Source organism: Fistularia commersonii, chromosome 18 (genome assembly GCF_037954325.1).
Source record: "Fistularia commersonii isolate RoL2024-O1a breed Wild chromosome 18, RoL_Fcom_v1.0, whole genome shotgun sequence".
NCBI classification, from domain to species: Eukaryota; Metazoa; Chordata; class Actinopteri; order Syngnathiformes; family Fistulariidae; genus Fistularia; species Fistularia commersonii.
In genome coordinates, this window is record NC_141301.1 from 16,722,287 (window position 1) to 16,747,998 (window position 25,712).

A 25,712-nucleotide genomic window follows, 5' to 3' on the forward strand; every position below is an offset into this window, starting at 1 on the left:
AAGCGGCGGGTGAGGCCGCCTTATCGCCGCCTCTTATCTCTCCCCGTGTGCTCTCAGATAGCCTGCATACCTGTGCAGCCGTCCCTGCCGCCACAGGGCTCGCTCACTCCTCCCACGCATTCTCCGTCGTGATAGAGGACCCATTACACCCAGGAATTGACGTGAAGCACTTCCGGTCCGAGTCCAATTCTCTTTGGCGATTTACGGTGTCCACGCAGGAAATCATAAAGCTTTTGATTGGTGCTGTAGCATTAGGCTTAGGGTGCTCACAGGCTCTGTAAGGTGGGTTAGGGTTAAGGTTTGGTTAGGTTAGGGTTTTCACTGGCCCTGTAAAGTGTTGCGGTCCAAGGCCCCAGAGGACACAAATCACCCTGCCAGCCAAACGCTTTTAAGCTGAGGCAAACATGCGCGTCACAAACACGCCTGCAGAGTTTAGCCGGGCCGAAATCGCTGCCGCGCCTAGACTCCATTGTATGGAGTATCCATACTATGCGACTGCCCTAAGAAAACTCCCCAGATGGTTCTTTTAGGAGTCCCGGGTGTGAGGAATGGCAGGTTTACTGCTGTGAAGTTGCTCTCAGTCTCTCAGACTCCCACGAAACAACCGCGGGCAGCGACCAGGAAACACAAGCTTCAGTGTTAAGTTGCATGTCATTAACGGGTGTTGGGTTACCGACGCTTCAGTTCCTCCTTGAACTCAGATGATTTACTGCCACTTTTATCTGCTTTGTTTTAAATCCGGACACATACAATCACAAAGGCGAAGCTATTCAGAAAGAGCTCTTGGATGTGCACGGCTGCATGAACATTTTCCGTCTGTCGTACTGCAGCCTTAGGAGACTGGCGGTGACCTGCCCCCTGAGGCCCTCCAGGATCAGGAGACCTGAAAAACAAGACCTGGATGCTTCTCCCTTTGGACTCCGCTGCCTCCCAGCGGTGGGTTTCGGTACTGCCGGCCGCCGCGCTTCACCGCTGCTGACCAGACGCAGCCTGCTGGAAAACGTTTCAAACTTAACGACACCCCTCCGAAACAGACAAAAACTTCTGCACAACCTGAGGGAGTCCCGGGGCGTGCCCCCTGAAGACTGGCCGGCCGAAAAGCTCTAAATGTTAGCGTTAGAAGTGGCAAATGCTCGAATCAGAGTGTATAGCAATTTGGGAAGGACCCGTCGGCGGGTTCAAGCTGGCGTGCGGGGCCGCTCGTCGGTAGAATCCGATAGTACTAGACAGTATTTGATACTAGATGGTACTCGATAGTGCTAAATGGTGCTTAATAGTACTAGATGGTAGTCGATAGTGCCCCGCCTTGATGTTTTGCAGCCTCTTACATATTTTCTTCTCATAAAGCAGCTGTTATACTTGAGCCACGCGCACACACACACACACACACACACATACACACACACATACACACACAGACAGCCTCTGGTGATTCCTCAGCTAAGGTATGTTGCAGAGGAGGGGGCCGTGCAGGGTTGCGGGGCCGGCCCCCTCAACAGGAAGCAGCTCAGTAGAACACTGTTTGTGCGCAGAAGGTCCCGGTGGAGGCACAGAAGGTCAGCCGCTGTGTGAACCCTCTCGTCCCTCCCCGGTCGCTCCACTGGATGCTTTTGTTTTCTTGAGTTGCAAATCTGCCCCTCCTCGTTTCTGTGGCGTTCGCTGGCGGCACCTCCCACCAGTCCACCCACGCCGCTCCCCTCCGACACTCCCCGCGGCCGAGTGCAGCACAGCGGCCGGGCGAAGCAGCAGCTCCAGGAGGTGCGGCGGGGAAACGGTGACGGCCGCTCCGGGGACGACCCATACCGGACTGCGCTGCAGGTCCGAGGCAGGAGGCGGCCGGCAGCTGCAGAGAGACAGACAGACAGACAGACAGACAGACAGACAGAAGAAACCGGCCCAGGGTTGTCCTCCTCACACCAGAGAACTCCAACCCCCGCCCCGGACCACTGGCCCTCTCCAGGCCCAGGCGCCGAAGGCGGGAGTGCGGACAGAGGAGGACGAGGACTGAAGCAGACACCCAGTGAGACAGAGGGGGAGAATATGGAGGCCCTGGCCGCGGCGCTGAAGAGGCACCCGGGGCCCACGGTGCTGCTGTTCTCTCTGGTCTTCAGGGTGGTCCACAGGTTGCTGCAGAGGCTGCCGGTGCCCGAGGCAGTGAGGAAGGATCAGCTGCGCTCCTGGAAGTGGAGGAACCTCTCGGTGTCCATGGTGCACTCGGTGCTGACCGGGACCTGGGCTTTGACCTGGTGAGGCTTCCTCCATCTGTATGTCCATTCATCCACGCATGCATCCACACTGGGCACTATTGTCTATTCACTGTCCACATGATGCAGGGGCGTGTGTGTGTGTGTGTGTGTGCAGCAGTGACAGGCAGGAAGGGGAGAAGAAGGGCATGTCCAGGCAGTGTGAGGGGGAGACAGTGGTATTTTCCAGAGAAACACCACACGCTGTGTGCGGATGACGGTCCCATTTCTTCTGTTGCTTCAGCTCTGATTTGCAAAAGCGGAATCTCCCCGTCAGCGCGTCGCGTCGCTCCAGACCGAGCCGACCGATACGGACCGGAAAAACCTGCCCGACCGCAGGGCCCGTTCCTGGGTGGGGCATCGTCGCCGTGACTCGTCCGCTCGCACCGGCAGCAGAGAAGCGGCACCGGAAGGGCTCGGCCTCCTTGCGCGGCAGAAAGTCGAGGTTTGCGGGCGGATGAGACGGGGCCTCCAGAGAGGTCCTCACCAGAACCTCATCCTGGGACCGGAGAGCAGAAACAACTTGTGTTTTGATTGGCTTTCAAATAGAGTCGCCAAAAGTACACCAGTACTTTCACTTCATAGAAAAGTTCTGAGCAAAGACCCGCTTAATGTACCCAAAGCCGACGTACAGAATGGTAGACGGCCGTATATCTACGAGAACCTCCGAAGGAAGAGCAAGCCGAGGAGTTTTAAACCCCACACCCAACGTCTGCCTTTACGCCGATCGGGAATGACGATTGTCCTCATGAACCAGGACTCGTTCCACCGGCTGAGCAGCCACCCCACGCTCAGAGGCCGGCGGGCGTCGAGCAGGGAGGTGTTCAACCTCGGATGGTGAAGATCTGGGTAGAAGGATGCTGAGGTTGGAGCTGGTAGGCAGGAGGTCGAAGGGAAGACCTGAGAGGAGGATGACACATGGAGGGAAAGAGGACAGGAAGTGAGATGATGGCAGGTGATTGGCTGTGGGTTGCATAGAGGCAGGTGATTGGCTGTGGGTTGCATAGAGGCAGGTGATTGGCTGTGGGTTGCATAGAGGCAGGTGATTGGCTGTGGCTCCAGCGGGGAGCAGCACAAAGAAGATGAAGAAGATGAGGTATCATTTCTCACTCAATAAGTCCTTTATGATGCTCAAGGTCTTTGAAACTTTTACAAAACCATCATTTTTTCTCAGGCCGCTTTTAAATAATCCTCTGAATCAGTGCAGATGGAAGCACCTGCTTTCGTCACTTGCCGATGGACAAATTGTTGGAAAGAAAGTTTGTGGGTTTTTGAAAAGCAGACAATGGCAAGAGAAAGGGAAGCGTCCCGGCGTCTCCCGGGGCAACCTCCCATGTTTCGGTCAGATGAAGAAGTGAAACAATGATAAAACAAAGTATCGCAACTTCCGAGGTGAATTGGGGGTCAGGAAAGCTCCTGGCTCTTGGAGGAGGCTTCTATCTCCAGCCTGAGCCTCCAAGCAGACCCTCACTCATATCGTGTCCTCCTCAGTGTGGCCCTCTGGCCCGACACCCTGAGAGACATCCACTCCTACCACACCCCGCTATCCTACCTGCTCGTCTGCGTCTCTACAGGTCAGTGAACGCAGCGTTCCCTCATACACACTCACACGCACGCACGCACACACACGCGCACACACACACACACACACTGAAACCATGATGCAGATCTGGACTGGTAAAATTCTTTCTTTAACCCTCTCAGGCTCAAATTAAGTTGTAGTTGCAGGAAAAATCTGATATTTGGCTGTCGCAAATCTGCAACATCTGCCTGGAGAAGGTTAAGCCTGTGTGAGGCCTCCTGCAGTCTCTGCCAGATTATAAACATTTTATTCTAAATTGTATCCACGTGCAGTTAGACGAGTCTTATTTTCAGAGTTTTGTGTACGGAGGTGTTGTCTTCCACCCAGGTGTGGAAATAAACTGCCTCCTTATAGAAAGAACCGCCTCCTTCGTCGCCATGGACACGGGGTGGCCCCCCCGGGACGCCCCAGTTTGGTCAGGATGGATACCGGAAGGTCTTTCAGGCATCTCTGTGTCACCATGAAAACAATAATCTGTGGAGATTTGCTGTAACGACGCCACACAGCCCCAAGCTCCACCGGGGGGGCTGAAGCTCCGGGATACTGGAGGTCATGTTCTTCAACACACTGCCTATGTGTGTGTGTGTGTGTGCTGGTTGTTTTCCCACCGCCTGCCACTCCCTCCCAGGTGCACAAGGACTTGGATTGACTTAAATACCCCCGGATAAATGAGGCGTCCTTTTCGATAAGACGATGCACTGCCAACTTGTCTCTTTCTGTAAAAGTTGACTCGAGGCATAAAATACTTTGAATTTTCTTTAATCCTTTCAAAAAACATCTTTATGTTTCCATTTTGTGCTGAAAAGATAAGATCCAGGTTATTCTCCTCCCCGAGGGTTTCATTGAATGGTAATGTGCTTGAATATAAACTCTAATTGATGTATTCTTTCCAGGATTAATTTCTACATATTTGTTGTTTTTTTTAAACATAAAAAATGAGATGATCATTTTCAGCTCCTTTAAATGTAATTATAGAGTTGAATGAAATGGGAGCGAGGGTTGTTTCCAATCCAGGAATATACCTCGTCTTCTGATCCTCCCCTGGACTGCTTCCCATCATCCTCGCTCTCTCAGATGTCACAAGGACTCGAGTGCGTGGAACGCGTCGGTCTTCGGTCAGTTTACTCACAGCTCTCCGCCCTCGGCGTTTGACGCGGAACCGTCGGCGTCGACATCGCGTCTCGCTTTGGACGTAAGAATCCCGAACCGTTTGTGAACTGCGGCCCCGCTGATTCTCGTCGGTGACCGTCCGCCGAGCGTTGGTTCTAGTTCAGGATCCAGGGTTGTGCTAAGCTAATGCTTGAGCGCAGATAGCACTAGAATGTGTTCGCGGGAATCATCGTCCCTCGGGCATTAAAAGGCCGGACGATGAATTGGAGCGGCAGTCTGCTTGCTCAGAGGAACCCTCAGAGGAACCAGCTGCCGCACAGCTGACCTTCGACTATGGACGGGCCGCCTGAGGTGAGAGTCTGAAGATCAGAACTGACTTGTTTTCCCTCCCCCCTCAGGATACTTTGTGCAAGATGCAGGAGACATTATCCTGACGGGACACGCCAGAGCTTCCTGGGAGTTCCTACTCCATCACGTGTTTGTAAGATGAATGAGAAACAGAACCACCCGCAGACCAAAGGCGGTTACCTGGCAGCAGACGTGTTTGCGTTCCTCCGCAGGTGATCTGTTGTTTCCTGTACGCCCTCCTCACCCAGCTGTACGTGGCCGGTGCCGTCGTGGCTCTGTTCGTGGAGGTCAACAGCGTCACCCTCCACCTGAGGCTGATGCTGAAGCTGGCCGGCGCTCAAGCCTCCCCCACGTTCTACGTCAACAAAGTGGCCAACCTCTTCACCTTCGTCACTTTCCGTCTCTGCACCCAGTTCTACCTCACCTGGTACATCGTGAAGAACTACTCCTGGCTGGAGCACGGCGGGTACTTCCTGGCCACCATGATCTCCATGAACGTCATGATCCTGGTTTACTTTTACCGTTTGCTCCGCGCCGACTTCTTCTCCCGGGGCGCGAGCCGCCGCGCTCACAATGGGGTCCCAGACTCCAAGAAGTTCCTCAGTGATTGACCTCGATGGGACCTTCAAACCTGCACCCGGCTCCTCTTCTACTATTCCTTTAGTGAGGGAGGAGTTAACTCTCTCACACACACACAAACACACACACACCCGCACGCGCACAAAACACACACACACACGCAGACACACACACACACACACACACACACACTCACTTGCCGTGACTGAAGGCATCTCTTGTGACGTCAGGTTCCTCTGTTGTCACGCAGCTCCACCACATGCCTGCGTGGACGTGCAGCCTCTCCTCTGCCGCTCTGAACCCTCATCTGACCACGCTTGTTAACTCTTTGTGTGCCGAGGCAGCCTGTGTCCTCGCTTCGGCTGAGCTCAGGATGATGAGTTACCACATCTTCAAGTTCCGGACGTTATCATCAAAGACGGCAGAATGTCGAACTTGTCAAACTCCTCAACTAGTTTTCCGTTGTGGACAAACAGCTGAAGAAGCAGCAGGTCCCGTCGGCATCGGCGCATCGTTTGCATCGTGCGCTCCTCTGCTTCTTCTGCCCTCCAACCGCTGCAGGGTCGCGTTTGGAGAACGCGCGCTTCGCTCTCTTGCCGGACGATAATTCTTCTTCCGCCGACACGGCTTCGGATTTGGTTTTTAAACCGACCGCCCGATCTTTCATTATGGGAGAAGCGGCCCTGGCATCGTGTCCTTGAGCGAGGACGAGGCACATTAGAGCTCTGGAGGGCTTCTGTCTAATCCGTCTTGAAATGCTTTGAAAGATGCAGAACGGAGCCCGTATCGTGCTGCTTGCTTAGCTTAGCTTAGCTTAGCATAGAGGCCGGCGCCGAGGCAAACGGGCGGCCGAAGATACGCGACTTCGCTTCCCTCCCGGCCAAGGACGGCAGAGGACGCTGAGAGGACACTGAGGCCCGAAGATCCCTCCGCTGCAACCGCCTGGAGGTTCGACCCGGTTTGCAGGCGACAGTGTGAAAGCAGCTTCTCCGCGTGACGCCGCTCACGGGCGCAGGACGGCCGAGGAGACCGGCTGCTGCGGAAACACAATCGCCGCAAAATGTTCAGACTCTTACAGCATCCCGGACCTCGGTGGCAGAACTCCACTACTTTTACCTGCTTTTTGTTCCAGATATTGAATTGCCAACTCTGGATTGAGATATTTGGTTCTACTGACATTTTGTCAATACTCAGATGCGCCTTCCTATTAGACTCTGAACGGGGGTGAAGGATCACGCAGATGCCAAGACACGCCCGATGACCTGCCCTCTGAAACCACGGTTCCACACAAAAGCCCAGAGAGGACGTTCAGTTCTTTCCAGAAGTGCCTTTGCCTCGAAAACCAGATTCACAAGGATGTCTCAATAAAGTTTTGCAGCTAGACGTGTCACAGCTCTGTGTGTCCTGTCCTAGGAGACACACACACACACACACACACACACACACACACACACACACACACACACACACACACACACACACACACACACACACACAAATGGTGTCGGCCGGTAGTCCCTCCGTCCTCCAGCAGGGAGCGGCGGAGGGCAGAGCCGAGGAACAACGTGGAAAGAAGAACGCGGGGATCTGAGTCAGCGGAGGAAGAAGAGGAGGAGGAGGAAGAGGAGGAGCACCAGGAGCAGCAGGAGCAGCAGGAGGAAGAAGAGCTCCTGGAGGTCCCGCTCCAGCTGACGAACCCAACTCTTTCTTAACAAATCACCGGAAACCCGACGATACGAGCAGACCGAAGAAGGAGAAGAAGAAGAAAAAGAAGATAAAGGAGGGAAGGTATCTCTTCTCAGACACCCGCTCGACACCGCCGCCCTCCTCCTCCTCCTCCTCCTCCTCCTCCTCCTCCTCCTCCTCCTCTTCTTCCTCCTCCTCCTCTTCCTCCTCCTCCTCCGACCGTTTGTCGTCTCTTGGAAACGAAGCACTAAAAGGCGGCTCGGACTCTTTACCGATAGCAACGGTTTTAGACGGAGCCCGGCGGACCGGGAACAACCGGGACCCTTCCCGGTACTTTCCGGGGGCCTGCACTCTGTGACTCACCGAAGGAAAGTTGTGTGTGTGTGTGTGTGAGTGTGTGTGTGAGTGTGAGTGTGAGTGTGAGTGTGAGTGTGTGTGTGTGTGTGTGTGTGTGTGTGTGTGTGTGCGCGCGCGCGCGTGCGCGGGCGTGTGAGGAGAAAGGGGGGATACGGGTGTGTAACCTTGGAAACACTTGTGGATCCAGAAATGGTGAAACACGTGGTTCTGATTGCTTCCCGTCACTGTGAGGAGGCCAACACTTTGAGCCCATTGATCCTTCAGAAATCTAATATGGAATCCAGTTCCGGAGCAAATCAATAACCCACGGTCTGTTTTGATTGATGATAGTAGGGACCTCGTGTCAATAACCAGCCGATCATTGATCAGGTGATCAGTTGGTGACCACCTTTAACCCAGCAGACACCAAGTGTGTTAATCTTCATCTCTGAGGCATCCTGGAGAGCCGTCTCCACCTTCAAAGGCTGTTATAGTATACAAACACATACGAACACACACACACTCACACACACACACACCATCAACTTACAAGTGTCCCCTCCCAAGCAGCCCCCCCCCGAGGCTGGATGTCGGTTCGAGTCCCAGGCATGAGTGTCCTGCCTCCGGTCCGGAGGGACCGAGTCTTGGCCCGGCTCCCGCAGGTAGGACCTCCACCTGGACCTCCTGAAGGCCTCACCTCCTGCAGATCCCTCACCTCCAACCTCACCCCAGTGTTACAGGACGGAGGCGGCGCTCCACACCGAGGACGACTTCCACAGCAAGGTGAAGACAGCCTGCCAGGAGCAACGCACCGGCACCGTGGGGTGAGTGCGGGCTCACACACACACACACACACAAGCACACACAAGCACACACACACATTCATTCATGTGTCATGCCCTAACTCTGTTCTTTGTGTATCCTGTTGGTTTCAGCCCACTTGCTTCCTGCTTTTTTTGTTTATTTTTTTTATTCTTATTGTTATTGTCGCTGTTAATGTCAGTTTTGGTTGTTTACCTTCACCTTGCTGTCCTCCTTGTCCTTGTTGTTGTTCTCTCTGCTGTCTATTTATTTGTGGATGTCTTTTGGCTTTTCTAATTGACTCCTTAATTGTCTCTCTATTTGTATTTACATTCATATTTATTTGACACTTATAATCTGTCACACTGCTGTGACAAAAGAATTTCCCCTTTTTTGGGGATCAATAAAGTTTACCTTACACGCACGCACGCACGCACGCATGCTCTCCTATCATTCAAGTGGTTTGGTCTCCTCAGCAGGTTCAAAATATCCAAGGTCATTGTTGTGGGGGATCTGGCCGTGGGGAAGACCTGCCTGATCAACAGGTGAGACCTGGAGCAAAGTCTGGAGAACACTACATGTTAATCTAGACACATGGAGAACACTACATGTGAATCTAGACACATGGAGAACACTACATGTGAATCTAGACACATGGAGAACACTACATGTTAATCTAGACACATGGAGAACACTACATGTGAATCTAGACACATGGAGAACACTACATGTGAATCTAGACACATGGAGAACACTACATGTTAATCTAGACACATGGAGAACACTACATGTGAATCTAGACACATGGAGAACACTACATGTGAATCTAGACACATGGAGAACACTACATGTTAATCTAGACACATGGAGAACACTTCATGTGAATCTAGACACATGGAGAACACTACACGTGAATCTAGACACATGGAGAACACTACATGTGAATCTAGACAAATGGAGAACACTACATGTGAATCTAGACACATGGAGAACACTACACGTGAATCTAGACACATGGAGAACACTACATGTGAATCTAGACACATGGAGAACACTACACGTGAATCTAGACACATGGAGAACACTACATGTGAATCTAGACACATGGAGAACACTACATGTGAATCTAGACACATGGAGAACACTACACGTGAATCTAGACACATGGAGAACACTACATGTAAATCTAGACACATGGAGAACACTACATGAGAATCTAGACACATGGAGAACACTACATGTTAATCTAGACACATGGAGAACACTACATGTGAATCTAGACACATGGAGAACACTACACGTGAATCTAGACACATGGAGAACACTACATGTTAATCTAGACACATGGAGAACACTACATGTGAATCTAGACACATGGAGAACATCACACGTGAATCTAGACACATGGAGAACACTACATGTGAATCTAGACACATGGAGAACACTACATGTGAATCTAGACACATGGAGAACACTACATGTTAATCTAGACACATGGAGAACACTACATGTGAATCTAGACACATGGAGAACACTACACGTGAATCTAGACACATGGAGAACACTACATGTAAATCTAGACACATGGAGAACACTACATGAGAATCTAGACACATGGAGAACACTACATGTTAATCTAGACACATGGAGAACACTACACGTGAATCTAGACACATGGAGAACACTACATGTGAATCTAGACACATGGAGAACACTACACGTGAATCTAGACACATGGAGAACACTACATGTGAATCTAGACAAATGGAGAACACTACATGTGAATCTAGACACATGGAGAACACTACACGTGAATCTAGACACATGGAGAACACTACATGTGAATCTAGACACATGGAGAACACTACACGTGAATCTAGACACATGGAGAACACTACATGTGAATCTAGACACATGGAGAACACTACATGTGAATCTAGACACATGGAGAACACTACACGTGAATCTAGACACATGGAGAACACTACATGTAAATCTAGACACATGGAGAACACTACATGAGAATCTAGACACATGGAGAACACTACATGTTAATCTAGACACATGGAGAACACTACATGTGAATCTAGACACATGGAGAACACTACACGTGAATCTAGACACATGGAGAACACTACATGTTAATCTAGACACATGGAGAACACTACATGTGAATCTAGACACATGGAGAACACTACACGTGAATCTAGACACATGGAGAACACTACATGTGAATCTAGACACATGGAGAACACTACATGTGAATCTAGACACATGGAGAACACTACATGTTAATCTAGACACATGGAGAACACTACATGTGAATCTAGACACATGGAGAACACTACACGTGAATCTAGACACATGGAGAACACTACACGTGAATCTAGACACATGGAGAACACTACATGAGAATCTAGACACATGGAGAACACTACATGTTAATCTAGACACATGGAGAACACTACATGTGAATCTAGACACATGGAGAACACTACACGTGAATCTAGACACATGGAGAACACTACATGTTAATCTAGACACATGGAGAACACTACATGTGAATCTAGACACATGGAGAACACTACATGTAAATCTAGACACATGGAGAACACTACATGTTAATCTAGACACATGGAGAACACTACATGTTAATCTAGACACATGGAGAACACTACATGTGAATCTAGACACATGGAGAACACTACATGTAAATCTAGACACATGGAGAACACTACATGTCAATCTAGACACATGGAGAACACTACATGTGAATCCAAACACCTGGTGTCCTTCTTCACCTCCAGACCTTCATGCTGGAAATATCAGAAATAAGCAATTGTTTGTCAAAGGTCTCAGCTCCCTTTAGAACCTGAGGTGCTCCTCGTGGTGTTCGGCGTTCTAAGACCGAGATCAACGTGCCGACTCTTCTGTCTCCAGGTTCTGCAAAGACGTCTTCGATAAGAACTACAAAGCTACGATCGGCGTGGATTTTGAGATGGAGCGCTTCGAAGTCCTGGGCGTTCCCTTCAGCCTGCAGCTGTGAGTCTCCGCTCGCCGTCTTCCTGACGCTTTCTCGCCATCTTCTCACCTTCAACCCCTTTCATCTTGCCCTCAACTTGCCTTTAGCTCGCTTTCTTCTCGCTGTCATGTTGCCTTCATCTGGCCTTGTCGCCGTATGTCCACCCGATGATGAGTGTTCTCTGCTCCTGGTCCCAGGTGGGACACTGCAGGCCAGGAGAGGTTCAAGTGCATCGCATCTACGTACTACAGAGGAGCCCAGGGTGAGAGCCATGGATGTTCTCTTCAGCTGAGAACTTAAGATTGTCCTTTAAAGGTCTCCAGTCTTTGTAGTCATATTAATGGTTAATATGCTTACTAATGGCATAAAGTGTTTTATTCAGAAGATAAACATTTAACGTGAACCTCCCTCCTGCAGTCTATCTCAAGTCAGCGTTTGGTGACCTCAGAGGGTTAGTGGTGATGTCAGAGGGTTAGCGGTGATGTCAGGGGTTAGGGATGATATCAGAGGGTTAGCGTTGATGCCAGAAGTTTGCGGTAATGTCAGGTTTGGCGACGATGTCAGAGGTTAGCGGTGATGTCTGGTGAGGGGTGATGTCAGGGGTTAGCGGTGATGTCAGAGGGTTAGCGGTGATGTCAAGTAAGGGGCTGATGTCTTCAATCTTTTTAGTTACAATTAACAGTTAAGACAATTCATATTTCATTGTATTTCTTATTCTTCCTCCTTTCTACTATTATCTATTACTGTTATGTTTTTTACTTGAAACTCTGGCACAACAATTTCCTTCGGGATAAATAAAGTTATTCTCATTCTCATGTCAGGGGTTAGCGGTGATGTCAGGGGTTAGGGCTGATGTTAGAGGGTTAGCGGTGATGTCAGAGGGTTAGCGTTGATGCCAGAAGTTTGCGGTAATGTCTGGTTTAGCGACGATGTCAGAAGTTAGCAGTGATGTCTTGTGAGGGGTGATGTCAGGGGTTAGCGGTAATGTCAGGGTTAGCGGTGAGGTCAGAGGGTTTGCGGTGATGTCAGGTAAGGGACTGATGTCAGGAGTTAGCGGTGATGTCAGGGGTTAGCGGTGATGTTAGGGGTGATGTCAGAGGGTTTGCGGTGATGTCAGAGGGTTAGCGGTGATGTCAGAGGGTTAGCGTTGATGCCAGAGGTTTGCCGTAGTGTCAGGTTTAGCCACGATGTCAGAGGTTAGCGGTGATGTCAGAGGGTGATTTGTGATTTGTCATGTCAGAGGGTTATTCGTCATGTCATAGGGTTAGTATCAGGGGTTGGCGGTGATGTTGGGTTAGCGAACAGGGAGGGTGAATGTGAATGTATGTCAGAGGTTAGCGGTGATCTCAGAGGTAAGGGGTGATGTCAGAAGGTTAGCGGGGATGTCAGAGGGGTAACCCGCTGAACCTGACAGTGATGTCAGGTTAGCAATGATGTCCGATGGTTAGCCGGATCTCAGAGGGTTAGCTGTGATGTCAGAGGGTTCGCGGTGAGGCCAGAGGTTATTGTTGATATCAGGTAAGGGGTGATTTCAAAGGTTAGCTGTGATGTCAGAGGGTTAGCGGTGATGTCAAAGGTTAGTGGAGAAGACAAAGGTTTGCGGTGACGTGAGACAGGAGACAGTGACGTAACCATAGAAACTATGATGTCATAGTAGATGAACAAAGGGTCTGCGGTGGAAGGGAAGCTTTGATATCAGTAGTGGGGGGGCTGTGAACCATGTTGTGTGTATGTGAGTTTGTGCGCGCGCGAGCATTTGTGCCTGTGTGTGTGTGTGTGTGTGTGTGCGCGTAAGTTTGTGCGCGCGCGAGCATTTGTGCCTGTGCCTGTGTGTGTGTGTGTGTGTGCGTGCGCGCGTGCGCGTGCGAGCATTTGTGCGTGTGTTTGTGTGTGTGTGTATGACCTGTCAGGGCCACACAGAGAGGCTGTATAGTTGTTACCATGGTAACACAGTTACATGGCAACTGCACACAATAGAGAACACAGTCAGAAGACGTTTGTAGAATGTTAACATCTTAGACCTGGTGTCCAACCAGGTCAGCATAGAGTCTGCTCAGGCGCAGGACTTTTTTACAGTAGTCACGTTCCATCATCCTCAAGGTGGCAGAAGCTCAGGAGATCCAACTGGAGAAGGTTAAGGTCAACTATCCTCCTCTACTTGGTCAATCCTGGTTAGAGAAGGTTAACTAACCCAGAACGTCTCTTTCAGTGGTGATCATTGTGTTTGACGTGAACAACGTTGCGTCTCTAGGAAACACAAGGTGAGAAGATTCGCTGAGAGTTATTGCAGTTGTTCTTGTCTCTGAACTGATGGTCGTCCATGTGTCTCCACGTGTCTCCAGGCAGTGGCTCGAAGATGCTCTGAATGAAAATGACCCCACGAGTGTTCAGCTGTTTCTGGTCGGCACAAAGAAGGACCTGAGTGTGTGTATTCTGTGCTCGGCGACCGGGTTAGGGTTAGGGTTCTAAATTCTACACTCACTGACTAGTGCAAGTTTTTTTTCCTGCAAAGTGTGTGTGTGTGTGTGTGTGTGTGTGTGTGTGTGTGTGTGTGTGTGTGTGTGTGTGTGTGTGTGTGTGTGTGTGTGTGTGTGTGTTTGGTACGATGAAGTCTGACCTTCTGAACGTGGCTTGTTGATGTTCTTATTCCCTGGGTTGGAGGAGCCAGTCTGAAGTGCTGCTTACAGAATGCTGCGCACACACACACACACACACAGACATTCACCCTTCCTGTTTGCTGCCATTCCTGATGTCTGCGTGGTCTTCTCCAGTCTCCAGCTCAGTATGCTTTGATGGAGAAAGATGCTATCAAGCTAGCCCAGGAGATGCGAGCAGAGTTTTGGGCTTTGTCGTCCCTCACAGGTGAGAACATGGTTGAGATGTTAAATGCACATCCAGCCAGAAGGTCCAGCGGTTGATGCGTTTATCCCGCAGGAGAAAACGTGAAGGAGTTTTTCTTCCGCGTTGCCTCTCTGGCGTTCGAGACCAATGTTCTCGCGGAGTTGGAGAAAAGCGGGACGAGGCAGATCGGGGACGTCGTCCGTGAGTATACGAGTAATTTCTTGGACGGCGAAAACCACAGAGAACTTCACGCCCGTCTGTGGTCCCTCAGGAATCAACAGCAACTCCAGCAACGCGTACGCCGCAGCCAGGAAGAAGCAGGCCTGCTGCTCGTAGGACGGCCCGCCGCTGGATCCTGCCCGTGGGAGGAGGAACAGCACCAACGCCTCAGAACATGTTTGGTTCCAGGGTTTCCAGGCCTGGAAAGTATTTTCCTCACAGGATGTGGGTTTTTGCGGCCTTCCTCGGCTCAGCGCTCTGGAACGGCAATTACACAAAATGACCCGCTGCTGGTGACGCCGTGCCAAAGAATGACTTTACGATTTTAACATGGTTGACGAGGAGGACGTCTGAGCGTTTGCCGCTTCGGCCTGCAATGCAACCGACAATGGAAGTTGTCTTACAAAACCTTTTTAAAACGTTCAATTTTTTTTCATTTTGTATTTCTTTGTAGCTCAGAGGCTTGTTGTGGGTTAACTGTCGGAAATGAAGTGTGTCCAACGCCTCGGTCGGTCTGTATTCATGCGCCAGCCAAGAAGTATTATAGTTTTCCCAAATATGTTGTATCCAAATAATGCTCTCCTTCTGCTCCATAAAGACCCGCCTGGACTTTTTGATGGCACGCTGTGGAGCCGCCTGCAGATGCAGGTGCAGATGCAGGTGCAGATGCAGGTGCAGGTGCAGACGGGCCCTGGCAGTTTAATTTATGCCTCACGGATAGAGTTTGGCTCCTCTGCTCCTCTTTTCTTTTCTGTGTGTGTTTTATAGACTTAGTCTGACGTGGTTTTACACTCAAGTTGTTTTTAAAAACAACATTAAAATGTTTGAGAGTTACTGAGTTTCATGACAGTTATTAAAATCCATCAGATGATGCCACATGAGATAGCGTGTGTGTCCTTTTCATAAGTCAGGAAAAACTGTCTCAGCGGTGGAAGTTTTTGAAGGACTCCAGGTGCTTCTGATCGATCTGGCTCTGGAGCTCCTCGGGGATGCAGTGAGAACATTTGTAGTTCTCCTTAATCCACTTGCCTCCTTCAGTGTTCTCGATGGCCACGGCGGCTACACCTGCGGCAGAAGGTCACGTACCATAAAGTAAGTCATTTGTTATCTGCAGCGCTCATCCTGCACCTGGGGCGGAGCCTATCTGCGTCGTCATTGGCCGAGAGGGGGCGTTTGCCTCGGACCGGTCGGTCGCAGGACCAGGACGTTTACAACATTTCACCTCATTTGCAGATCTGGGTAACCCGGCATCTCCGACGAACCTCCCGCAGTTTTTTAGACCGAAGGCAGAACCCCACCCAGACGCAGGGAGAACACAGGAAGCCTCCCTCCCGGGGGAATCCAAGCAGGGACCTCCTTGCGTTGAGATGGAGGCCCTCGCCACTGCGCCACCCTGAACGAAACACGTCGGTTTTATACTGACCTCCGACTGTGGCGCCCTGACGCTCCACCAGCTGGATGGCGGCCTTCATGGTGCCTCCGGTCTCAATCCACTGGTCCACCAGCAGCACCCTCACACCTGCAGGGGGCCGAGTGCGTCAGCATTTAGTGATTTCTTCTAACGTAACTTGGTCACAACGCTGTCTTATAAAGTAGATTTTTATTTGACCAGATGCCTAATGAAGTGGATTCCTTATAAGGCAGGTTTCTTGTAACTAATTAGGTCAGTTTTATTGTAAATCAGCTTCAGATCCTCGTCTCCTCCTGCAGTGAGGCCCCGCCGAAAGTAGGTGGCGCTGGTTGAAAGGACATAAGCAAACTTCAGGCTGCTCTGATTGGCTTCATGTAGCGTCATTAAGCTTACGGTTCTAGGTTTGTCTGGTTGTTCTGACATGTTCTCCTACCAGAGTCATCCTCTAACATCCAGTTAACATAAAGTTCTTTCTTTTCCTGGTTGCCAAACTGTCTGGGGTTAAGTCAGATGTACCAGGATGAGCGTGGGTTGTTCAGGCGAAAGAACGAACACCTGCCCTGACCCTCGGGTTCGACTTTGCTCTTTAGATGCCTCCCATTCTCACTGGTAAGCGTCTCTGCTCAGCTTCGAGCTGTGGAATATTAGCGCTCAATCATTAGCCGGGCTAACGAAACACACGGCGTCAAAGGGAAGAAGAAGATCAACCTGGTCTGAGTACGTCCTGTCTGACCTCCATTGTCTTCTCTATGCCGGAGTAATCGCTGTAGTTTTGGTTGTGAGTCCTCACACACAGGTGTCCTGCTTTGCGTATGGCCAGGAACCCTTTCCCCAAGGTGGTGGCGATGGAGGCCCCTGCAAGACAGGACCACAGTCACCAGCGACTCAGAGGACAACTTAGACAACCTACTGAGGCCGGTCTCGGTAGGTAGAAACTGTCAACAGACATCAAATGCATTTGATGTGAACGCCACACTGCGGTCGCTCCGAGCATTTTCACACTTCTGACACTAACTCTTAACTTACTGGACCAAAAAAAAAACAGCGACAAAAACCTCTGCTGCTACTCTTTCATGCCGTCATATATCTGTGTGTGTCTGCATGAACTTTGTACATCTCACCTCACAGTTTACTGTCACAGTGCCCTTCACTGCTAATTTGCACTTGATTGTTATTATTATGGGGCGGCACGGCCACGGCCAGGTCTTTGGAAGGCACCCGGCACGCATTCGCGTCACAGCCTTCGTCCTTTACTATGAACGCCACGCTTGGAAGTGGCTGTGACTTTTGTTAACATACATTTGAATTGGAGCAGTGTTTGCAGAGAACCCTGAAGCCCAGATGACTATGTTACATCACTGAAGATGCCAACTTGAAATCCAAGTTTAGCAGCGGCTTAGGTTACCCGGTATGTGATGCCGAGATCGGACGCGCTCAGTTGGTGCGCGCCCAACCAAACGGTTGCTTTAAAGGAAGGGCGAGGAGAAAAGAGCTCTTTCTGGGCTGCGCTCTTTGCCGGGCGCTGCCTGGACGGCCAGAACAACCAAACAATGGCCTTACTTATGAGAGGCTGCTTTGGGCTTCTTAGCGGTGCTCCACAACCCCGAGCTTGGCCTCAATGGTACGAGTCAAATGTGAGTCTCCATGAGAGCCCAGAAAGGAAGGAAGCAGACGGGCGCTCTGGCTGAATTCCAAGGCTGGAGATGTTCACTGGCCTCAGAAAGAGAAAGTTCTCAAGTCTCACGAGATAAGTAAGGAACCTCTTGGAACCTCTTTGTTTGTGAAAAGTAAGCAAAAGTCACCGCAGACATTTTCTGTAAGACAGTCTGAAGAATCCCTCTGAGGCTCAGAGTCTGACCGGTGGACGACACGTCTCGGGAGTTTGACCTTCCTTCCTCGGCGAGGGCCCCGTGCCGCTGGGCGGCTTCACGCGACCACCTGCCGTCCTTCTCATGTGTCTCGGGTTGCGCGGGGAGGTTCATCTGCCTTTCAGCCTGGTTATAGTTTCGCTCTTTTTTTGGATCCGCGGCTGAGGCGTGTGTTCAGCCCCAGCCTGAGCTTCGCTTTGGTGTCGCCCGTTTGTTTTTACTTTTATTTAATGCCACTTGCATTTGTTACTCTTTGCACGTGCGCTCCATCCCCCCGGGACGCAGGACACAAACTCCGCGTTTTTCAAATGAAGCTATCGGGCCGGCCCGACCACAGCAAGCGTCGGAATCCGGGTGAGTCCAGACATTGTAAGACACACACATGCTCCAACGTGCTATCTGAGTAGAATCCCTCTGTTTTCAAAGTGGAGACACAAGAAGGCATGCCAGTGTACTTACGGCAGAGCGAGACAGTTTACCTAAAATGAATCCCATCGCATCTATTCCGGCTACGACGTCGACGCTGTCACTCGGAAACGGTTGCACGAGGTCTTTGACACAGTCTGCGAGGGCCTGCATCGGGTGCAAAGTCACAGAGGAGGGTTCGCAGAGCAGAACTGACAGAGACACCGCCGATCTAGAAACGGACCGCGGATCTGGGGGCGCGGCCCCTCGAAGCCCACCTGTGCGTTGCAGTAAAGTCTGGAGGGGTCCAGCCAGGCAAACCTCGGTCCTTTCGTGTTGGGGGCCATGAGAGCGAGGTACCATCCCCTACGGGGGTCCGCAGGGACGGCCAGCACGTCCATCGGAAAAGGTCTTTCTCCGAGCCGCCAGACAGAGAAAGCCTTGTGATGGAGCCGGGGGGCGCTCGGCCCGCCTGGCGGCCCCCGGGCGGGAGGGGCCTGTCGGCGACACTGAGGTTCAGCTTGGATTCCCGCCTACTGGGCAGGAGGAGGAGGGGCCGGCTTGATCGCAAGCCCGCCGTGTCAGACGAGGCGTGAATATTTGTATGTCACTATATGATGGGGCCGGGGTGAGCGGCACCTCTGGCCCAGTGTCAGCTGGTATCGGCTCCTGCCGGCTCGACCGCAGGATAGCGGCCGGAGATAATGAATGAATACTCGGCGGGGCGAGGGGATCGTTGCGTATTGAAAAATACATTTCGAATTCTTCAGCTTCATACATATCAAGTACGTTGTACGTTTTGACCAAAGGTTAATATTTTTTTCCTTTGCGCTTCTGCAGACTGCATATATTAGATGTTTCGATGCGTCTCAGCCACTCAGAACCTGTAACACTTGAATGAGGCGTGAGAGCGCAGCCCCTCTCCGCTGGGGTCTGCCGACCTCCAGCGGATGGATTTGATAAAGCGCACGAACGATGACATCGATGTCTAATTTGAATATCTGGCCGGACGATTACGTCGAGAACCTTCTTACATGTCGGGACCGTCGGCTGTGAGAGCATGTTCTGCACGCACCCTTCGGACCCGATGTTCGCACGGTTCTCATTACCTGAGTGATCGCTCGAATGCCAAAATTCCTAAATTTGGCTGGCCGGACCCCTCGCGTCCCCTCGCGTCCCCTCGCTTCCCCCCGCGGGCCCTGAGGGCCGAGCAGTGGGACGAGGTCTGATCCGGTTTCCCCAGATGTTATTGGACTCCACGTGGATTCCAAATCTTTCCAGGAAGAGCGATTAGGGCCCCTGTGCTCGGGATTCTGCCAGCACAGATCACTTGATTTCATGAGAAACTTTTTCCCACCCTCAAGGTTCGATCGGATGTTGCCTCTGCTGATTTGACATCACTTCTCTCCGCCTTCAGGCAATCCGATTCCAGTGCCTAGAGGAGGCTGGATCTCCTCCTCCGGAGCTCGCCGTAATACCAGCCATGTGACAAAACTCTGGGACGATTAAGAGAGGCAGCCCTCCTCCGGGGGTCCGGCCGGGGGGTTGCAGCGACGCCCTCTTTTACCCTGGAGAGAGTTCACCAGACGGCCTGAAATGTTCAGTCCAACATCTAATCCAGCAAAACTGCAAAAATAAAAGAAGAGGAATAATAGATACACCGAAACTTACGTGGATGCAGAAGTGTCTGTAAGACTGTGAAATAATGAAATATAATTTGGGCCTTACTTTAAGGGCGATTACGGACAATCGGATTGAAAAAGTAACAATTGTAGTCATAATAACCATACAAATAATGATACTTCTATTACGATCACAATGATGAGAATCAGTGGAGCAGGTGTTAAGCCAGCTGTGATTTCACTCTCTTTTGTACGGATGCAGAACATCTACTGGGGTGCTAGGCTTCAACGGCGCCTCAACCTAACCTAACCTAACCTAACCTAACCCTTCACAGGCGTGTGTGTGTGTGAGCCGTGTCCTGCGGTGTCTGCATTCCACAGGAGGAGATTTGTGCAATTGAGGTCATCTGGGCCCTCCGGCTGCTCCAGCAGAAGCAGGAGGAGAAGGAGGAGAAGCAGGAGAAGCAGGAGAAGCAGGGGAAGCAGGGGAAGCAGGAGGAGAAGCAGGAGAAGATGTCCCACCCCCTGGGTTGGCCCGATCGCCTCATGGCGTTGCCATGGGAAACGGGGCGGGGAGGAGGAAGCGCCTCCCTGTGTGTTCCCAAAGTAAATCTCTTCTTTCCAGGGGTTGGCGTGTGTGTGTGTGTGTGTGTGTGTGTGTGTGTGTGTGTGTGTGTGTGTGTGTGTTGGGGGGGGAGGGTCGGAGGTAACTCGCTGTCATCGCTCCGTGCAAGGCGACGAAGCCTTTCTCTCCACACATTCGCGCCCGGGTTCCTCTGCGGGCAGGATGGAGTGAGGGATGAGGCATCTTCTCCGTGCTCCTCCAGCCGTGGGGCTCCGCGCAGGCAGGCCGGAGGTGCGAGGAGGTTCTCCTGAGGCTCCTCCCCGGGTCGTCTTCCACGCTCTTATTGCTCGCGGCACCTCGGACGCGCCATAAAAGCGGCAGGGCTGCGTGGAACTGTCACGCCGGCGGGAGGTGCTGAAAGGGCCTCCGCGCATCATGTGGTCGGTCTTCTTCGTCCTTCTGTCCTACCTGGACGACACGTTCGCCAGGGGCGACCTCCGGGAAGCGGAGAAGGAGGCCGAAGGGGTCTTCTCCATGATCAACGGCACCGTCTGCGCCAAGGCGTCCGCCGCGGGGGAGAAGGTCCTCTACCAGGTTCTGGACGGAGCCCGGCTGGTGCGCGCCGCGGTCGGGCCCTCCGGGGAGCTCCTCGGCTGCTCGGTGACCCTCAACCCGCCGCAGGTGAAGGCCTTCGCCCGGGAGTGCGGGTCTGGCCTGAAGGAGCGGAGAGACGAGCGGCTCCTCCGCGCAAGATTCGCGCACATGGACGAAGTCGCGCAGACGTGCAGACCCCGGGGGGCGGAGAAGGTGGTCAGGAGGTCCAGGAGGGGCTTCACGTACCCCGGGACCCTGTGGTGCGGAGCCGGGAACATCGCCGACCACAGCGACCAGCTCGGTGAGTCCCGAAGGTCCCGGCAGGACCTCCGAGGAGACCTCGGCGACCGCGGCAGGTCCTCCGGGACGTCTAAACCCGCCGCCTTCTCTCCAGGGTTCTTCGCCGAGACCGACAGCTGCTGTCGCGCCCACGACCACTGCCCGCACGTCATCCACGCCTTCTCCACCAAGTACGGACACACCAACTTCAAGTGGCACTCCATCTGCCACTGCGCCTGCGACAACGAGTGAGGAGACCTTCTCCGACCTTCTGCCTCACACACTCACCTTCCATGACATGAGAGCATTCTATACACATGCTATCTGGATGTTTGTATAGATGGATAGACACATATGGATTTACATCCATATGTGTCTATATATAAGATTATGTATATGTACGTACACACACACACACGCATATGTATGTGTGTGTGTGTGTGCACGTAAGTGTGTACACACACACACACACTTGAATACACACACACCTTTATATATATGTGTGTATGTACGTGTGTGTGTGTGTGTGTGTGTGTGTGTGTGTGTTCATGTAGACCTCCTGTTAGTAATGGTGGTGTTTAATGATCAGATCAGACTTGAGGGCTTCTCAGATCACACAGCCGTGTAGAGTGAGTGGGTGTTTTTCGTCCTTGAACCTCCTCCTCTTCCTCTTCCTCTTCCTCCTCTGCCTCCTCTTCTCCTTCCTCCTCCTCCGCCTCTTCTTCCTCTTCCTCCTCTACCTCCTCCTCCTCTTCCTCCTCTTCCTCCTCCTTCTCTTCATCCTCCTCCTCTACTTTCTCCTCCACCTCCACCTCTTCCTCCTCCTTTTATTCCTCTTCCTCCTCCTCTTCTGCCTCCTTTTCTTCCTCCTCCTCCTTTTCTTCCACCTGCTTTTCTTCCTCCTCCTCCTCCTCCTCCTCCTCCCCTTCCTTCTCTCCCTCCTCCACCAAACCGTAGTTTGTCACAAAGTAAAAGCTGGTGTGAGTCAGAAGGTATGAGGGAAAGGTTTGGATGTGGTCCTGGCCCAGCGTGGAGGAGCCTCACCCTCGGCAGGTGTGTGAGCGGCGTGAAGCAGCACGAAAGCAGGGCCGGCTGGTTTAACAGGAAACCCATCCCAGGACGTCCAACTGGGATCAGATCCAGCACTGCCACCTTCTCTTGTAGGAGAGGGGGGGAACTCACATCGTGGGAAAGACTCACTGGGTGTGTGCATTTGTGTGTGTGTGTGTGTGTGTGGGTGTGTGTGTGTGTGTGTGTTTGTGTGTGTGTGTGTGTGTGTGTGTGTGTGTGAGAGAGAGAGAGAGAGAGAGAGAGAGAGAGAGAGAGGTGCATCTTGGGTGATTTAATACTCTTTAAAAGTTTTTAGAGACTCAAAAAATCCAAAGATGATTCTTCTCCCGGGATTTGGGTAGGTTATGGTAGGACCATAACCAGAGTCTCTGCTCCTGGCCGTCACCCTGCAGGTTGAAGAGGTGCCTCCGAGAAGTCAACGACACGTCCTCCAGGGTGGTGGGTCAGGCCTTCTTCAACGTCATCGGCGCTCCTTGCTTCGACTTGGTCTACGAGGAGCACTGTGTGGAGAGGCAGTGGTTCGGTGGGTGAGTATCTTTGCCTTGAGGCGGCTTTTCTACCCTCTCAGCTGGTTCCCACTCTGAAGCTTCCTCCGCCCGCAGGTGTCAGAGATACGAGAAGGTTCCCGTCGCCGTACTGAGAGAAGCCGTCCCGTACGATTACGGCGGTATCGATGTCATCGATGAACTGACCATCGCTCCTCCAAGAAGGAGCGACGAAGAGGACACGCCGGAGAGGACAACCCCGATGGCGAGGCCGAGCCCCGAAGAGCCTTCCCTCAGAAATGTGGTCACAGCTGCCGAGGACTTCTTCAAGGTGCTCGCCACTGTCTCCACCTCCCAAAGCTCCGCTGCCGACTCTGACAAGGGACAGTCACAACATTTGGAGAAGAAGAAGAAGAAGGAGAAGAAGAAGAAGAAGAAGATGAAGACAAAGACAAAGAAGAAGACAACGAAGGCTGGCAAGAACAGGAAAAGCAAGAAAGACCAGAGGGGAAGTGGGGCCAAGAGGAAGAAGAATTCTATGCTGATCGTCAAGCTGGAAGACACGGCAACGCCTCTCACTTCTGTCAGCAGAGCAGAAGAAGTGGAGGTTCTCCATAACTTCATCGGTGAGTCGTGCAGATCGGAGCCGTCGAACAGCGACACCAGCGAATTCCGTGACAGGGAGCTCGAGCTCGGGGGGTCCGAGGAGAGGCCCAACGAGGTCATGAGAGACCAACCGGCCAAGGACAAGGAGATCCTTCCCACGTGGCCACCTGCAACCTTCCAGAAGATACCAGCCCAAGCAACTGCTGCCGTTCCTCAAAAAGCCACAGGGAGGCGGCTGAGGAATAGGAAGAAAAAGAAGACAGGAGGCCGTCTCCTCTATGAGGAGGTTAAAGCAGACGCCTCTCAGCCGATGATGACAATCACAAAGGATCTAAACACCATTACCACCCCCACCATCCATAGCACACCTCCATCGCCTGATACCACGCCTCCATCGCCTGATACCACACCTCCATCACGTGATGTCTCACCTCCATCCCCTCCTACCACACCTCCATCGCCTGATACCACACCTCCATCACGTGATGTCTCACCTCCATCACCTGAGCTGCAAAGCCTTGCTGAGCAGGTAGCCGTCAGCAGGCCTACCCGCCGCCCCCCCGCGCCCCCCGTAGTGAAGAGGACGGGCTCAGAGGACACCAGAGGCCAGGAGGGACGGCGCAGACGGATGGAGGTCTCAGAATCTGCTCCGGTGACTGTGGCCCACAGCTCTGCCTCCCCAGGGGAGTCAACGGTCGCTGTCACTTGGTCGTGGCTCTCGGAGTTTTCCAGAGGCTCAAAACCCCCCTGGGCTACAGCTGTGAGCTCGTCCAGGGTTTGGGAGGGGGAGCGTCCAAAGAAGAAAGGACTCGGAAAGAAAAGGAGGAAAACCCTTTCTACTGTTGCCGTTGAAATTCAACAGTTTCACCAACGCTCTGAAGATGCGCTCCATTCTCTGGAGAAACTGTCCGCCAGGGGTTCACCCAAGGGCCCTCCACCTACGGAGGTCCACAGACCTAGGGAGGACTCAGAGGCCAGCGGCAGAAGATGGTTGCCTTCTTCAACGGTCCCTGCTCATGAGACGCAAAGTCACGAGCCGACAGCCGGCCGGCGCCGGAAGTCCGGAGAAGAAGCTGAGCCTGCTGCTTTCTCATACGCAGATCCTCTCCCTGAGCGCAGTGAACGCACAACATCGGCATTCGCAGCCTCGCCGGCCAAAGAGAGAACAATTGAAGGCCTCCATCCACCTTCTTCTGAGACCCCAAGTCCCCGCGTGAGCACCTCAGCTGCTCCGTACGTCAGCCCCCTCCAGCTGTCCATGGAGAGAGCGAGGAAGCAGTTGTACTGGAAGAAGAGACGGAAAGCTGCGATGACCACCGGACACCAAGGAGGCTGACGGGGCGCGACCACTACGACATAGGCCTGACCGTAGCTAGCTCCCGGAGATGAGATGCTTGCGCGCTGAAATCTTGCACAGTAGGGTCTTTTCAGGTTTGAATCTCAGAAATGCACGTAAATCATGAATGATTGTAGAGCGAGGACGGCGTCCTCTGTTGCGAACGCAACTCTGCTGACATCCCACTCTAAAGTTCTTCCCAGAGTGTTCGTACCTGTAGATGTACTCATCATGAGGCCGAGGTCTCACACCGGTTTTCGCTCAAATAAATAAAGTTTGCGAACGCATTCAGCTGAGCAGTGTGGTCAATTCCGGCCCGTTTCATCGACGGTTCCCCCGGCCCTCCCTCTCTGCCGCTCCTTCGGTGCGGCTCGGCGGGAAAGGAGCCAAGAAACACGAGACGTCCAACGCACTGTGCTCTTTTGTTCAGGGTGGACTTCGGCCCTGCAGCCAGCGCCCCCGGCCTGATTCGAGGCGGGGTCACATTCTCCCAACGGATTAGGTTCCCACTTGCACGATACTTTCTCCTCTGGCTGCCGAGGGTCGTCACATCCCACACGGAGGCCAAAATCCTCCGGGTCAGCTGACGCTCACATGCCTGCATCATTTCTGAAAAGTCCCAACAGCCTGAAATCCAAAGTGAGATGATATGAAGACGGAGGAGGCGGCGCGGCGCGGGAGTTCGAGCGATCGTCTTTGGAAC

General features: G+C 52.3%; 4 protein-coding genes across 7 annotated transcripts; 3 read left to right on the top strand and 1 right to left on the bottom strand.

Moving 5' to 3' along the window:
* The first annotated feature begins 1,719 nt into the window (after nucleotides 1-1,719).
* On the top strand, nucleotides 1,720-7,243 carry tlcd1 (TLC domain containing 1). Its single transcript, XM_086164469.1, has 4 exons — nucleotides 1,720-2,246; nucleotides 3,735-3,817; nucleotides 5,334-5,416; nucleotides 5,496-7,243. The coding sequence occupies exons 1-4, from the start codon at nucleotides 2,041-2,043 to the stop codon at nucleotides 5,892-5,894; spliced, it is 771 nt and encodes a 256-aa protein (XP_086020595.1). The 5' UTR covers nucleotides 1,720-2,040; the 3' UTR covers nucleotides 5,895-7,243.
* LOC147224614 (ras-related protein Rab-34-like) lies at nucleotides 7,082-15,645 on the top strand. 3 transcript variants are annotated; one of them, XM_086164465.1, is made up of 11 exons: nucleotides 7,082-7,650; nucleotides 8,455-8,546; nucleotides 8,617-8,708; nucleotides 9,162-9,230; nucleotides 11,626-11,727; nucleotides 11,905-11,969; nucleotides 13,917-13,968; nucleotides 14,050-14,131; nucleotides 14,479-14,569; nucleotides 14,642-14,749; nucleotides 14,820-15,645. In XM_086164465.1, the coding sequence occupies exons 2-11, from the start codon at nucleotides 8,472-8,474 to the stop codon at nucleotides 14,882-14,884; spliced, it is 801 nt and encodes a 266-aa protein (XP_086020591.1). In that variant the 5' UTR covers nucleotides 7,082-7,650; nucleotides 8,455-8,471; the 3' UTR covers nucleotides 14,885-15,645. The 3 variants fall into 3 exon arrangements, with proteins under 3 accessions (XP_086020591.1, XP_086020592.1, XP_086020594.1); XM_086164466.1 differs by having other exon boundaries at nucleotides 7,345-7,650; nucleotides 8,452-8,546; XM_086164468.1 differs by having other exon boundaries at nucleotides 7,345-7,650; nucleotides 9,165-9,230.
* Nucleotides 15,635-18,966, bottom strand: LOC147224615 (uncharacterized). Its single transcript, XM_086164472.1, has 5 exons — nucleotides 18,730-18,966; nucleotides 18,526-18,619; nucleotides 16,887-17,033; nucleotides 16,191-16,286; nucleotides 15,635-15,832 (listed from the first exon to the last, which is right to left on the bottom strand). The coding sequence occupies exons 1-5, from the start codon at nucleotides 18,850-18,852 to the stop codon at nucleotides 15,690-15,692; spliced, it is 603 nt and encodes a 200-aa protein (XP_086020598.1). The 5' UTR covers nucleotides 18,853-18,966; the 3' UTR covers nucleotides 15,635-15,689.
* A 1,736-nt stretch (nucleotides 18,967-20,702) lies between these two features.
* proca1 (protein interacting with cyclin A1) lies at nucleotides 20,703-25,296 on the top strand. 2 transcript variants are annotated; one of them, XM_086164463.1, is made up of 5 exons: nucleotides 20,757-21,533; nucleotides 21,627-21,759; nucleotides 22,469-22,714; nucleotides 22,975-23,109; nucleotides 23,185-25,296. In XM_086164463.1, the coding sequence occupies exons 1-5, from the start codon at nucleotides 21,074-21,076 to the stop codon at nucleotides 25,007-25,009; spliced, it is 2,799 nt and encodes a 932-aa protein (XP_086020589.1). In that variant the 5' UTR covers nucleotides 20,757-21,073; the 3' UTR covers nucleotides 25,010-25,296. The 2 variants fall into 2 exon arrangements, with proteins under 2 accessions (XP_086020590.1, XP_086020589.1); XM_086164464.1 differs by lacking the exon at nucleotides 22,469-22,714 and having other exon boundaries at nucleotides 20,703-21,533.
* The last annotated feature ends 416 nt before the right edge of the window (nucleotides 25,297-25,712 follow it).